Source organism: Phyllobates terribilis, unplaced genomic scaffold, assembly GCF_046119375.1.
Source record: "Phyllobates terribilis strain yellow unplaced genomic scaffold, ASM4611937v1 Scaffold_8__6_contigs__length_399053987, whole genome shotgun sequence".
NCBI classification, from domain to species: domain Eukaryota; kingdom Metazoa; phylum Chordata; class Amphibia; order Anura; family Dendrobatidae; genus Phyllobates; species Phyllobates terribilis.
This window is the reverse complement of record NW_027362768.1, coordinates 57,766,027-57,781,450: the sequence shown is the minus strand read 5'-3', so window position 1 is coordinate 57,781,450 and position 15,424 is coordinate 57,766,027. Positions and strand designations below refer to the sequence as shown.

At 41.2% G+C, this 15,424-nt stretch overlaps 1 protein-coding gene across 4 annotated transcripts in view; it reads right to left on the bottom strand.

Annotated features, from left to right (window-relative positions):
* The window catches only part of ODR4 (odr-4 GPCR localization factor homolog), a 92,683-nt gene that overhangs the window by 66,649 nt on the left and 10,610 nt on the right, over positions 1-15,424 (bottom strand). For all 4 annotated transcript variants that reach the window (XM_073642982.1, XM_073642980.1, XM_073642983.1 and 1 more), the window contains exons 2-8: positions 14,152-14,285; positions 12,949-13,089; positions 9,740-9,835; positions 8,415-8,521; positions 6,515-6,551; positions 767-904; positions 586-681 (exon numbers count right to left, since the gene is read on the bottom strand). In XM_073642982.1, coding sequence (XP_073499083.1) covers positions 586-681; positions 767-904; positions 6,515-6,551; positions 8,415-8,521; positions 9,740-9,835; positions 12,949-13,089; positions 14,152-14,250 — 714 coding nt within the window. In that variant the 5' untranslated portion in view covers positions 14,251-14,285. The remainder of the gene's footprint in view (positions 1-585; positions 682-766; positions 905-6,514; positions 6,552-8,414; positions 8,522-9,739; positions 9,836-12,948; positions 13,090-14,151; positions 14,286-15,424) is intronic.

Below are 15,424 nucleotides of genomic sequence, written 5' to 3'. Positions count from 1 at the left end.
TGCGATCCGAGGTTTTGTAGGATCAAACTGAAAATACAGTGGTCTGCACGAGCCCTAAAGCTGAAGATTTTGTAATGAAAGTAATATTATTAACTTTAATTTCATGTTCTCAAGCTTGAGAAAGGTCCACAATTTTGGACCGAAACGTTGCTACAGCCACATGGGCCATTAAAAGATAATTTTTCATCATTTGTTTGTGTGCTGCCTCCAATCTTTTTGTGGCTATACATAGGATTGGTGTGTACCTGGGTGGCTTTGCACCTTTTTCAATTTTTTGGCCTCCAACAATGAGGTTTCATTATGGACGTTGGCTGGCTGTAGTCATACTTAGTACAGCAGTGACAAATTTTCTTTTCATCATTGGAGGCTGGTGTAACGAAACCAGCAAGGAACTCTAGAAATAGTGGGACGTGGAAAAGAATATTACTCATGTTTTTTTTATACCAATCAAGCTCTTGGTAAAATAAATAAATCATGGGGCTGTGCAAACTCATAAGTAAATTGCTAATTACATGACTGGTCTGGATTACAGAAAACACCACAATACCTACATATAAATGAACTTTCCTCATTGCAATGTCTTACCTGCTCTTCAATCAGGTCACCGTCCGTGTCTTTCACTTGTCCATTGAAAAATACGATAGCATTTTCTAGTTCTTTTGCCCATTGTGCCAATCCTTGCTATAAAAGTATATTGCATGTTTTAGACAGACAACCACCTAAGTTATTATTCCAAATAGTCTGCATAAAAGGATAAAACACTCACTCTTGTACATCTCTGTTTTTCTTGATAAGTTGCAGATGAAGACAATGGTATGGTCAGGTCTACACGAACATTACAGTCTATTGTAAGCCAAGATGAAGGGGCATTTTGGCATTTCCAATCAGCAGGTTTTGCTGTGCTCTGAAATCAAACAAGAATAAGACGAAATACAGAGTAATTATTTCCTGTGTTAGCAATCCTTTATCAGACTGATATTTTCCCAGTTCTCCTCTCCTCCATACAGTCATTTGTGATAGGGACAATACAATGTTTACGGTCATGGTCAAACATCAGGAATCAGACAGAGCTTTGAGCTCCATACACAAGCGGGACTGAAACCGGCTGTGGCCCATGAAATCAACCCAAGGAGACCTAAGGCTGGCATCACACAGAGCAGTTTAATGCAGCTCTTACATACACAAGCATTTTCTGTCTGCATGTTGTTCAGAAGGATCAATACCAGAGAAGTTCATCATTAAAGAGGTATTCCCATAATCACAATGCGGTCTTACAGCACTGCTATAATCAGCTAATGATGTAAAGGCACACAACGGATATACTGATGTAGATGGCAGAAAATAAAATTGGTCAAAGTACTGTATGACAGCAGAGAGTGCACAGAGGCATAAGGTGACACTAAGATGAGCTTGATGACATCTCGGAGAGGTGGAGCTAGTCAGGTGTACACAGGAGAGGGAGCGAAAGGTCTGCAGCACTGAGTAAAAGCAAGCACAGTTGGAAAATGTAGTTTTAACAGATAAGAAAAGGACTGCTCATTCTAATATGTGAATCTGGATGCACAGAGGACAGAGAGAGATTAACCCTGTCAGGATGACACCGGCAGGATCATACAATATCCCACCGCTGCCGTTAATTTGTCAGGGATTCGCGCACACGATCCCCATTACTCACTACGTAGCTATCGGCAAGCGAGCAGTGAGCGTATGGCGCACACAGCTCTGAATTCCAATGCATGGACTAGGTGTATACGCCCCTGTACGATCACTGCCAGCTTCACGATAGCCCAATTAAGATTATTCGCTGCTACCACCGATCAGTTTTAAAATATAATACAGGCCTGATCGGGCGCCTGCTTTCTGGTAGCGTATGGCTTCAGGGGAGGAACGATTACAGAGCACAAGAAACAGGACTATTACATTTTAGATTTAATCCAAAAGGGAGGCAGTGTTTATGAAAAATACACAAAGATTTTACAAAGGGGAACAATACAATAAAGAATATACAGTTACACAAAATAAAAAGGGATTAACAAAAGAAACTTACTAGACAGATAGAGACGATTCAGTTTAGCTGGAGGGGAGGTGCTCCAATGGACCATTATCCAACGGAACCTCTGCTTATAGAATATATACCTCCCGGCATGAGTATAGATCCATCTTCATGTTTTTATTAAAATCTCTAACTTCTGCGATAACTTCTCGCTGGCTGATCGCAGAAGTTAGCCAGTGGCGCCATATTTTTTATTGCGAATTTACCTTTCTGTAGAGACCATACATGACATGGCTGCTGTCTGTTATTTTTGTACTTTTGCATTATAGCTCCCCAGAAGGGCTCACAGATCAGGAAAAATGTACATATGGTTCCTTAGCTAGACCCTCTGCTAAAAATGTGGGTCCCATCATTATCGGAATTATAGAACTTCCGATATTCCATATTTCCACCTGGTAACAGCAAGGCGTGGGAACGCCACTCCTCAATCCTTCACACTGGCACATGGAACTTTGCCCTGTCTCAGGCGCTGGAGCACCATCTCCCTTCAATCGCAGGTCCTCTCAGGCTGACAGGCAACAGAACCATATTTAAGCTTTCCTACTGGGTTTCCTCCCCACCTTGGCATATAATCCCTGGCATATGCTCATATCTAAACACAATAGCGACCTAATGAATAAGGCCTATATAGTGGCTGAAACGTCTACTGTCGCCTTCACCTCTATGGTCTGTTTTCGTTTTTGCCTGTAAATAAATGTACACTGCAATGAAAATTTTTTTTGAGTGTGCAATGAATTAATTTCTGCATTGTCTGGGCACCACAGGCCCAGTCCATCTGCACCTCCCTATATTGACCGAGTGAACGCTAATTATCTATCTATTTCATATTTTGTGTTGGTGCCCACGAGACCGGTGATCAAAAGGAGTTTGCAAATGAGGATGACCCTGCTATTGTACGGAGTGTTGTAAATCAGTAAAACAGGCCTGTTCTACTAAGGGCAACATTCGTATGGTAATGAGTTTGCCAACTCTGGCCTGTACTATTTTTTGTATAGCAACAGCTCCTTAGATTGTGAGTTCTTCTACTTGGACAGAGGGTAGAAAGGGGAGGAGGAAGAGTGAGAGGGATTCCAGAGGGAGAAAGTCTTAATATTTTCTATGACAAACCCCCCGAAGGTTGTTCGTGCGCTAATGACCAGGCTAATTTTTACAATTCTGACCAGTGTCACTTTATGAGGTAATTACTCTGGAACGCTTCAACAGATCCCACTGATTCTGAGATTGTTTTTTCGTGACATATTGTACTTCAAGATAGTGGTAAAATGTATTTTATATAACTTGATATTTGTGAAAAAATTGGAAATTTGGCAAAAATGTAGAAAATTTTGCAATTTTCAAACTTTGAATTTTTATGCCCTTAAATCAGAGAGATATGTCACACAAAATACTTAATAAATAACATTTCCCACACATCTACTTTACATCAGCACAATTTTGGAACCACATTTTTTTTTTGTGTGTGTGTTGGGAAGTTATAAGGGTTAAAAGTTGCCCAGTGATTTCTAATTTTTCCAACAAAATTTACAGACCCATTTTTTTGGGACACACATTTAAAGTGACTTTGAGGGGTTTATATGACAGAAAATACCCAAAAGTGACACCATTCTAAGAACTGCACCCCTCAAGGTGCTCAAAACCACATTCAACCATTCAGGTGCTTCACAGGAATTTTTGGAATGCGGAAGAAAACAATGAACATTTAACTTTTTTCACAAAAATGTTACTTTAGACCCAATTTTTTTATTTAGACAAGGGTAACAGGAAAAAATGGACACCAAAATTAGTTGTCCAATTTCTCCTGAGCACACAGATGCCCCATATGTGGGGGAAAACCACTGTTTGGGTGCATGGCAGGGCTCGGAAGAGAAGGAGCGCCATTTGACTTTTTGAATGTAAAATTTGCTTGAATAATTAGCGCACGCCATGTTGCATTTGGGGAGCCCCTGATGTGCCTAAACAGTGGAAACCCACCACAATTGACCCCATTTTGGAAACTAGACCCCTCAGGGAACTTATCTAGATGTGTGGTGAGCACCTTGAATCTCCAGGTGTTTTACAGAAGTTTATAACATTGAGCATTAAAATAACATTTTCACATTTTTCTCACAAAAATGTTTTTCAGCCCCAAAATTTGCATTTTCATCAGGGTAACAGGAGAAATTGCACTATACCATTTGTTGTGCAATTTCTCCTGAGTAAGACGATACCCCATATGTGGAAGTAAACCACTGTTTGGGCACACGGCAGGGCTCGGAAGGGAAGGAGTGCAATTTGACTTTTTGAATGAAAAATTTGCTTGAATAATTAGCGCACGCCATGTCACGTTTGGGGTGCCCCTGATGTGTCTAAACAGCGGAAACAGTAGATATGTGGTGAGCACCTTGAACCCCCAGTTGCTTCACAGAAGTTTATAACATTGAGCCCCGGAGCTGTGCGGAGCTCAGTGAGTGACAGGACACTGCTCGCTGAGTGCAGCTCAGGGGCCCGCTCCTCGGCGTGAGCGGTCAGATGGGTAAGAGCGGGGGACATCTTCGGACAGGTGAGTATAAGGATTTTTTTATTTTATTCATATTTTTACACCGGGATACAGCGGAAGAAGAATACTACTCTCAACATTGTCCCTTGCTCGCGCTGATCACAGCGCTGGCAGGGGGCAATGATGAGGGCAGCGATCAGCAACCAGCGCTTGGGATTCCCAGGCGCCGAAATGTGTTCTCCTGATGCAGCACACGGGCGGCACATGGACATTTCTGGTACTGGTTTTTCCGGTACTGGAAATATCAGGAAGCGTGAAACCGGCCTTACTCTGGACTCCGTCTGGCCCCTGTTCAGTGTTGTCCTTTTTTTCAGAGGTCCACAAAACTGTGGCCGACAGCACTTTTATGCACGCCTAATAAAAAGACGGACACCGTGGGATCACAGGCCAGACGGCATCCATGGTGCCTCCATCTGCCTCATTACAGGAAATGTTCCGCTGGGGGTTCTATTTGAATCACGTATTTCAGAGATTTACACGGAAACCTTGGTTTAAGCGCTCAGCGCAGAGTGCAGGATAAATGTGAGCCGAGCCACACTGCGATCTTTGGAAGGCAGAATGAACAAACCAGCAGCAGGTGAAGAATTGTTTTTATTTATTTTTTACGCCGTTCCTCATGCGGTATAAGTGACTAGACAACTTTATTCTTCGGGTCCGTGCGATTACAGCGATACCAGATTTATAGCGGGTTTTTATGATTGGCAGCTGTTACAAACTAAACATCATTTTTTTTTGCAAAGACTAGTTTTTGCTTCGCCATACTTTGAAAGCTATAATTTTTCCATATTTCGGCCGACAGTCATGTGATGGCTTGTTTTTTGTGGAACAAGTTTACGTTTTTATTGGTACTATTTTCAGGCACGTGCCATTTTTTGATCGCTTTCTATTCCGATTTTTGGGAGGTAAAATAAACAAAAACCAACAATTCAGGATTTTTTTTTCCTTTTATGCCGCTCTGCGCAAAAGATTGGTAACACAGCTTTATTCTTCTGGTCAATACGTTTACAGTGATACCACATTTATATTGTTTTTTCAGATTTGGCGCTTTTACACAAAAACTTTTATAGAAAAAAAGGAGATTTTTGTGTACTCACCGTAAAATCTCTTTCTCGTAGCCATTATTTTTGCATTGCTTTATTCTGAGAGCTATAACTTTTTTACTTTTCGGCTGATGGAGCTGTATGGCGGCTTGATTTTTGGGGGACAAGATGACGTTGTTGGCGCTGATGGCGCAGGGTCTCCGATCCAAGAGCAGAGCGGCTTTTGTCCCTCCGCTCGCTCAATGATTTAGGGGGTTAAAGTGGGCACCGCTCCTGGCACTGAGTGCCGGGTGTTAGTTGTCAGAATTAGCCGACACCCGGCGGCGATTGAGCCAGCACAGCCTATGTGAGGGCGCAATCGCCGTGTCGTAATAACACGTACTTGGTCCATAAGGCCCTGGACACAGGGACATATTATTATGCACAAAGTCAGAAAGGGGTTAAAGGGAATCTGTCACCCCCTGGGATGTATATAACCTATTAATATGGGCATACAGGTGATAGAAATGTTAAACCAGTCCTACCTGTATGCCTCATATTAATGGTCTTGTTGTGAAATCGTATTTCATTTCATTATGCTAATGATTTCTTCCAGGCTCCAGGGTGTACTGTGCCTGGAAGAAATCCCTGCCTCCTCTCTTCATTATAATGCCACCCCACTCCCCTCTTCTAAGACCATTAATATGAGGCATACAGGTAGGACTAGTTTAACAGAATTAATATATATTTTGAAAAACGATAAGCCAGTTAAATACATTCAGCATAGAACTAAAAACTGCTGCTCGTCATGGATGTACTGTACTCTCCAAAGATATAATACAAAAAAAAAAAGTTTTTCCAAATTTAATATGCGGAATTTCATAAATAATTTGCTAGTTACCTTACCTTTGGATCTGAGACATCAAAGGTTCTGCAAGTATTCCTTAAAGATAAAAGAAGTAAGATAAAATGTAATTGGATTATCACATACATGCTATCAGTTTAAAGCTTTCACTGCCAACACAAGGGCTGGCGATTAAAGCCCAGAATCTTAGTTTCAAATGACATCAAAGCTTTATGAGCAATGTTGAGGTGCAGCTCCTTAGGGAGGAGGAATTGAGAAAAAAATGTGTTTATTTAATACCCTGCAGTAAGTATATAGTCATAGTACATGTACATAACAGGATGCTTAGTGGACACTATTTTGATCAAAAAGGGTAAAAGCCATCCCACCAAGACATGATGTACCCAATCAGAATGGTCCTGACCCTAGTATTTCACATCTCTATGTGCCAGCATGCCTCAACAGACGGGAGCAGAGCAGGACCCAGACCGGATTGTTTTGCTCCTGTCCGTGGAAAGCTATATAGACAAGATGAACAGCTCAAAAAGGGGAGATCACGCACCTGTATGTACAGAGTACTAAAGCAAAACATACGAGCAGCTCTCACTGAAATTTTGCTTTGTCTTCCATACCTTGTCTTGACCTCCACTGTTCCTGTTAACTTGATTACATTTTGAACGGAGGAAAGGGCAACTTGAAAATGCTTTGCTATCTTCTTATAGCCTCCTCCTGCTTTGTGGGCCTCCATCATTTTCAGAGCGATAGGCAGCTACTTAGAAGAACCCATGGCTGCTGGTTTTTGGCACAAAGGTTAGAGGAGGTTGGGTTTTTATAAAGCTGGGAAATTTGCATCACCTGACCTTTCCTAATAATGACAGTGAACAAGCCATAACCCTAACAGACTACTTAAGGTCTGAAATCTTGGTCAAAGTTATCTGATCAAATCTCCAAGGGTGTCCAAACTTTTGCATCAACCCATTTTTCTTTTTCTAATTTTTGTCTAAAATACAAAGGAAATGTGTCATCTTGAACTTTCGGCCTTTTAGAGATCATTTCATCTTCAACTTACTTACCTGTTCACAATAACAGTGATTTTGACTAGGGATGCCCAAACTTTTACATACCACTGTATACACATTTGATTAAGGTTAACGAGGTTGTCGGGTACTTTTATATTGATGGCCTATCTAATGATAGGTCATCAATATGAGATCGGTGGGGATGGGACACCCGGCATCACCGCTGATCAGCTTTTCTCTATGCCACCCGAATTTGCTTAGTTGCGGAGCAAAACAGCATAGCTCAGTTAACTGCATAGTTGTTCATTTGTGAAGTACCCAGCTGCGGTCACTATATAGGATAGGTCATGAATATTATGGTACCAGAAAACCCTTTTAGGATAAAGTACAACACTCCCGGTGCGAGCAGGCGGTCACATGACTGCATGTATTACTTGCAGTCACGTGCTGACTAGACACGTCAGGCTTATCTCAATAGAATCACATTGCATACATCAGGTCACGTTACCGCCCGCTCATATGGGGAATACCGGAGAACCATGAGACCATGCCCATGGCAAGTGGTCACCATCCTGCAGTCGTGTTGAGTAACTGCAGACTTCTGTCCCAGGCCTGGACAACTGCTTTACTACTACTCCCCAAATTCCACCACAACTATTGAATGTCATTTCTATAGTTTCAGCCAGGTAAGACAGCAGCCAGAAACTTATTTTCAGATGTAAGCTATATAACTGTGCAAAGTAAAAATCAGCCTGTCCAATCCTTTTTCCCCTTGGCATCAAAATGCTGATGTGACATGGTCTGGTGTCTGGTTTTTCACAAGCTGGAGTGGTGGCGGGGTCTAGTGCATTTATTAGCAGCTTCCTTCCGTGACACTGTGCTCACTATAGTAAAATGGTTCCAGACAAATCATAAGAAATATTAAGAACGTACAATAACCTACTTTCTTGATGCTGAACAGACATGTACCGCTACTCTGTCAGTGACATCGTTCTCATTGAGACTCCACAATCTGTTCTTCCTACAAGTCTTATCCACAGCAAAGATGAGCTACAAAGAGAAATAAGGGTGATGGATTGTGATCTGTATACCAAGCTTTTCCAGCTATGATGGTAAGATAAAGTTACAGGTCATGTACTATTTACACGGGATGTGCACAAGTAGAAAAAGATAGCGGATTTCTATCAGAAAAAGTGCCACCCAAGACTCAAATTGCAACTCAACCGGACTGACGGGAACAGAGCTGAGCTGCGGTACCATGGGCAGAGTTTGAGTTATATCAAACAAAGCAGCAGTGTTTTTCTAACCCTGGACAACCTCTTTGAAGGGAATCTGTCAATAGGTTTGTGTTACCCTAATATTAGAGCAGAGTGATGTAGGGGCAAGAGCCCCTGATTCCAGTAATGTGTCACCTACTGGGCTGCTTGCTGCAGTTTTGATAAAATCCCTGTTGTTTTCTGCTGCAGATCTACCAGTCCTCTGAATACTGAGCTCTGTATAACCCCACCACCACTGATTGACAGCTTTCTGTGTACACTGTGCATAGGCAGAAAGTTGCCAATCAGTGGTGGCGGGGTTTTACTGAGCTCTTGAATATGGAGGACTACATATTTGATATTGACGAGTCCACAGAAGTCTGGTTTATCAAAATATAAAATTATTTAACTGGTATTATAGACACTGTAAAGATAAAAGAAACCAAAATGTCAGAATTGTGCTTTTTCACTAATAACACCTCCCTAAAACAATGAAATAAAAAGTGATCATAATTTTGTTTCTACCCAAATTTTTTATTTTTTTTCAAAAACTTCAGATTTTTTTTCCCCACAATTTACATAATAAAAAAATTATGCAAGTCTGAAATTGCCATAATTGTACTGACCTAGAGAATTCATGCTACCAGGTTGTTTTTAGCATCCAATGTACGCCATAAAAACAAAATCCAAAAAACAATGGAAGAATCGCATTTTTTCCGCCATTTCACTCATTGGAATTTTTTCCATTTTTTTTTAAGTAAATTTTATGACAAAATGAATGGTGTCAATCGAAACTGTAACTCGACCCGCAAAAAGCAAGCCCTCATACAGCTGTGTGACGGAAAAATCGAAAAGTTATGGCTCTTGGAAGAAGGGGAGGGAAAAACTACAGTACATATAATTAATTAGCTGTGATTTGTTAAAGGGGATTTTGCACAACAGATATTCATGGAATAATGACCGGATAGGTCTTATCATTTAGACAGGTAGGGTTTAACCTTGCCCAGCTTACCTTTCTCAAAGTATTTTGGGTGTCCTTTGAAAGCTCAGGAGAGGTTATAAGGAATACACCAATAACCAAAAGGCCACCAGGAAGCATCCGGTTTACCTAAGAAGGCAGAACATACAACCCCATTTATGGCACCAAGTCAGAGAAGTTGTAATCTTATTATCTGTCTGTCTCTCATTTTCTCCACGTCCAATATATTCAGCAAAGGTATATTCTGTATTAACCATTGACATTCAGCTAAAGGATTTTTAGTTTTTCAAAAAGTTTTTAGCAATGGATTGAACATGTCGAAATCCAACATGCTAGGTCTTTCTATACTTCTGACACTGGGGAACACTTGGGCGGCTTCTGTACTTATTATATGGTCACCTCACTTTAATGTAATGTGTATCGTCAGCTTAAGAATGACTTCAAATTGGAGTTTGTTTTTTTTACTTTGCTCTAACTTACTTTGATCTAGATGGGTTAAAACAGAGCACAAATTGAACCCTAATTCCAAAAAGAAAACAAGAATGCAATGATCAGGAAATCTGTACCATATTTTATTCATGACAGAACGTGGAACACAGATAGCAAGGTGAATGAGATTTTTCAATTTAATTTAATAAAAAAGAAGCCATTTAGAAATTGATGGCAACAACACATCTCAAAAAAGTTAGGACAGCAATAACAGAAGGCTTGAAAAGTAAGTGGTACTAGTGACAAACTGGAGGGTCAATTTCCAGCTAAGTCACTTGACTGTGTATAAAACGAGCACGTTAGAAAGGCAAAATCTCTTGGAAGATGGTCAAAGGTTCACCGATCTGTGAACAACTGAGACTAATGTGTGGAACAATTCCTTCATTTCAAAAATCTTGAATATGTCATCATATATAGAACAATCCAGAAACGATGCTGTCTTCTTTGGACCAACGCTCATTTAAAATGGAATTAAGCAAAATAGAAAACTGTTCGGTGGTCAGATAAATCAAAATGTTAATGTCTTTATGGAAATCACACACGAATGTTTGGCTGGCTGCCACATATGCTGTTGTCAGATCCCCTGATGACGTTGCATCTGCGTAGAAAAATGTTGGGGGGGTGGGGGGGGGCTGTGCTTTAAAACATATGTCTAATACTGCCAAATAGGAATGACACCCCGGGGTGCCATCACCCACCCATCAGTCTAGGCAGTTGCTTATAATCACTTTATTAGAGGCAAATTAGAGACATAAATTTATTTTTACCCCTTAGGCTGAGTTCACACGATGCGTATTTCATGCGTTTCCGCGGCGTTTTTGCAGTTGCGTAAACGCCGCGGAAACGCATGAAAAACGTATGGTAGAAGGGAAGCAATGTTCCCCAATGGAAATCCGCATGTGCTGTGCCCATGATGCGGATTTTTCCGCAGCGTAAATGCTGCGGTCAAAAAATCCGCAGCATGCCAATTAATTTTGCGGAAACGCGGTGATTTCGCCGCCATTGACTTGCATTAGAACGCGCCAATTCCGCAAGACAGCATCTGTACTTGCGCTATTGGCGCGTTCTAATATGCGGATGGTATCCGGGTGTGGAGGAGAGGAGAGTCTCATCCACACCCAGGTACCATTAAAAAAGCTGTAAAAACAAGAATAAAATAAAAAAAAAAATGTATTCTTACCATCTGTCGGCCCGCGCAGCGCTCCCGCCTGGTTCCCGGCACTTGCAGTGAGTTGTAGGACCTGCGCTGACGTCAGAGTCATGTGACGGGTCACGTGACGTTGACGTCGGCAGGTCTTTCAATTCAAAGTTGCCGGCAGCCGGGAACTTTGTAAAGCAGGACAGCGCGGGCCATCGGAGGTAAGTATATACACTCTCTCGGGTCACACTATATAAATCCATGCTGTTTGCATGGATTTATATAGTGTGACCTAGTTGTCAAGCACTTTCCAGGTGATGCTAAAATCGCCTGGAAAGCGCTTGTCAATCTGCATGCGGAAACGCATGTGAATCTGCATGTGGATCCGCATGTATTCTGCAGGAAAAACGCATGCACAATCTGCATGCGTTTTTTCTGCCAGGGAGATGCAGAAATGATGCAGAAATTTTCTGCTTCATTTCTGCATCGTGTGCACATACCCTTACACATTTTAATCATTCAATAATAAAAGCTATGTTTTATGGCCTGATAAAGCAGGATTTGATTGTGGGGTTCTCCCCTTTTATCCATTAATGTTAATATATCCCTCCCAGGTCATGTCTTCAACATTGTATTTTCTAATTTCATTATGAAACGAAAAATCCTGCAAAAACCCGGACTGTGGAGCAGCTACACTCCTACATCACACCAGAATGGGACAACATTCCTATAGCAAAACTCCAGCAATTGTTCTCACTTCACAAGTGTTTACAGACTGTAGTAAAATGAAGAGGGGATGCTACACAATGGTAGAAGTGACCGGTCCCAACACTTTTGAGATGCGTTACTGCCATCAATTTACAAATAATTTCTTCAAATGAAATAGAAAAATATCTTCCACCTTGTGATCTGTGTTCTATATGTTCAGCTATGAATAAAATTTGACTATAAGAGATTTTCAAATCATTGTATTCTTGTTTTCTTTACATTTTATACAACATCTCAACTTTTTTGGAATTGGGGTTGTTTTAAGGTAATTTTTAGCAGATTTTTAGCAATCCATTGCCTTAAAACATCAGTGTTAGGCCACGTTCGTACTATCAGTATTTGGTCAGTATTTTACATCAGTATTTGTAAGCCAAAACCAGGAGTAGGTGATAAATACAGGAGTGGTGACGTGTTTCTATTATACCTTTCCTATGATTGTTCCACTCCTGATTTTGACTTACAAATACGGATGTAAAATTGACCTAAACTGGCAAGAAAAGTGACTAGCATTCTTGCTATACAGGACCTTAATCTGACCAACAGTGAAATCTGCATGGAATGATTTTCCTTATGTGAGTGGTTAAGATAGAGATTTCAGATTGTATTTCTATTAGTAAAAATATTAAAGCTTGGTGTAAACTCAGCACTTTGATATCAGAAAAATGTACTAGATGTTGACATCATGGTCAATGAAACATTAAGAGAGAACATACACTTAAGGTCTGGGAAAGTCTATCCTGACATCCGAGAGTTTCGATCCTGCACTTGGCACTGAACATACACATCTCGCTTAGAGCCATAGTACAGCCGTGCGCAAGAAACATTACTTTATTTCTTATGTATTTACCTGACTAGCGTGAATGGAAACCCACTCCTCATCAACTTCATCTAGTTTGGAAGGACCAGACCTTTTTTTAAGGACCTCGTCTTGGTCTTCTTTTTTGGGGGTTTGGACAGCCAGAACAACATAATCCCTTTGCTGGGAAGACTAAAACAAACAGGAGAGAATGTAGAACATACAAAAAACAACAAGAAAGCTATAAAAGTTAAGGAATATATGTAAAAAAATGACACATTTACTGATCCTGTGTAATACAAAGACAGCATAAACTTATAATAGTCATCAAGTGTATCACAGGGGCTCAGGTTGGATGAAAAGTTTGGCCAATCTTTAAATGCTGTTGTCTAACATTACACCACCTCGCCTTTACATTTTTAAATGTAAAAAATAAACATTGATCGGCACCTACAGCACTGTGAGATGCGTCTCATTACATGATAAAGGGGGGTCTTCAAGGAGGTACGCACATGTATCAGACATTTATGGATTTATAAATGCCTGAAGTGGGAATAGCCTTATAATAAATGTGAGAGGGCATGTGTGCACCAACATTGCTACAATTTTATCTAGAATTACAGCCCATCCATTACAGCATACGTGCGCAGCACAACTCGTCCTGATCTCCTTTTCTGTGGCCATAATACAGGTTGTAGGCTTTCCTAACCATGGGAGTGGAGTTAGGTTTCACTTTTGTGGCATAAAAGTCTCTTGACCTCATATATAGCAAAAATTATATGCTTTGTTAATGTACATCTGATACATTTCTAAATATATTCTGATAGAAATAAGCCATAATGCCAACAAATAATGAGGTGTGACTGATAGAGGGCGGATTTAAATAAAATAAATAAATTTAGAAAGCCACATGGTGCAATTGTAATTTGGATTACATTATCAGGGCTAGGATGGCAGTCTTCTATTGGACACTCTAAGATGGTGCAATAGTCAAACACACTTTTGATGACGTCATACTAATTATACGATCTTCACCTGAAGTTGTATCAAAAACGTGTCATTGTTAACCACCCCTGTATCTTGGAAATTAGAGCCAATTAGCAAGTTTAAGAATTATTTTTGTTTTCAGCACCCCAAAATTTGTTGGCTTCAACTGTTTTTATAACTGAACCAATTTGGCTGTAGGCCAGTGTGATCATACAGCAGTTCAATGCAGCCTGGTGGAGAAAATCATATATCCATGTTTGTACTTACATGTCCCACAAGGAGTCCCGTCACATAAGACTTTACTTCTGGAATAATCTTTGTGAAGTACTTTTCCACTGTTTCATCCACATAGTAACTTCTCCCCATGATGAGAAGATTTCATCGAGTCTTGTCTTACAGATCTGTACGATGGACAAAACCGAATGGTAAAAGTCAAGCAGCAAAAAGTATTTTGGGTACTTACCGTAAAATCTCTTTCTTGGGGCTTTCATTGGAGGACACAAGAGGCTACACTGGTCAAAAAAATTAGCTCCTTCTCAGCAGTGTACACCCACCAACTGGCAAAAAGCTAATCATTTAGTGAGAAAGCAGTAGAAGCAACAGAAAACATTAACTTGAACAAGGGCAATATAGGCATAACAAGGGTGGGAACGGTGTCCCCCAATGAAGGCTCCGAGAAAGATTTTACGATAAGTGCCCAAAATCCTCTTTTCTCTATTGCTTCATTGGGGGGTCACAGGAGACCATGGCACGTCCTAAAGCAGTCCCAAGTAGGGGAAACAGAAAGAAACAGAAGTACGCCCAGAGCAGAACTAGGCCCGGGTGACTGCCGCTAGCAGAAACTTCCTACTTAAGCTTGCATTAGCCGAGGCATAGGTATGCGCTCGGTAAAACTTTGCGAAGGTACTGAAGACCATATAGCAGCCTTGCAGAGCTGCGACACAGAGGCCTGATGGCGAAAGGCCTAAAAGGTCCCAACTGTATGGGTGGAGGGAGCTTTAACCCTGGGCGGGGGCAGTCTATCCTGTGTGTGATGCTGTCACGCAAGGTGTGGGAAAGACTAAGTGCAACACAAAGGGAAGAGGGAAAGGGAGCCCAGACTCTAGGGAAAGGGGGGAGTGGAGACTTCTTAGGCTGATCTAGTGTCACCCTGTCTCCACTAAAGTCCCTACATTGGTTCTTCACCAATCGCCGCACGCATACCTCGACCTGTCTTTTCCTGACGATAGGCTCAGGATAGGGAAGGGAACGGATGAGCGCTAGTCGATCCCCACTGAACACTAAAGACAACAAGGGGGGACAAACAAGGGAAAATCGCTTAGCTTTAGTCGACTCCAGACAAATGCGCACACGCCCCCTAGCACCAGAGAGGAAGAAGAAGTACTGCTCTTACTCAAGCCTTCATAAGGAGTAATTAATATCGCCAGCATCTCCCTCTTGCACACAGCAAGTATTTATACACCCAGACCAGGGTGTTAATTAGCCAGAGGAAGTTAGTTGCTGGGTCCTAGAGATACAGCTTCTAAGAAGTTGTCTGTAA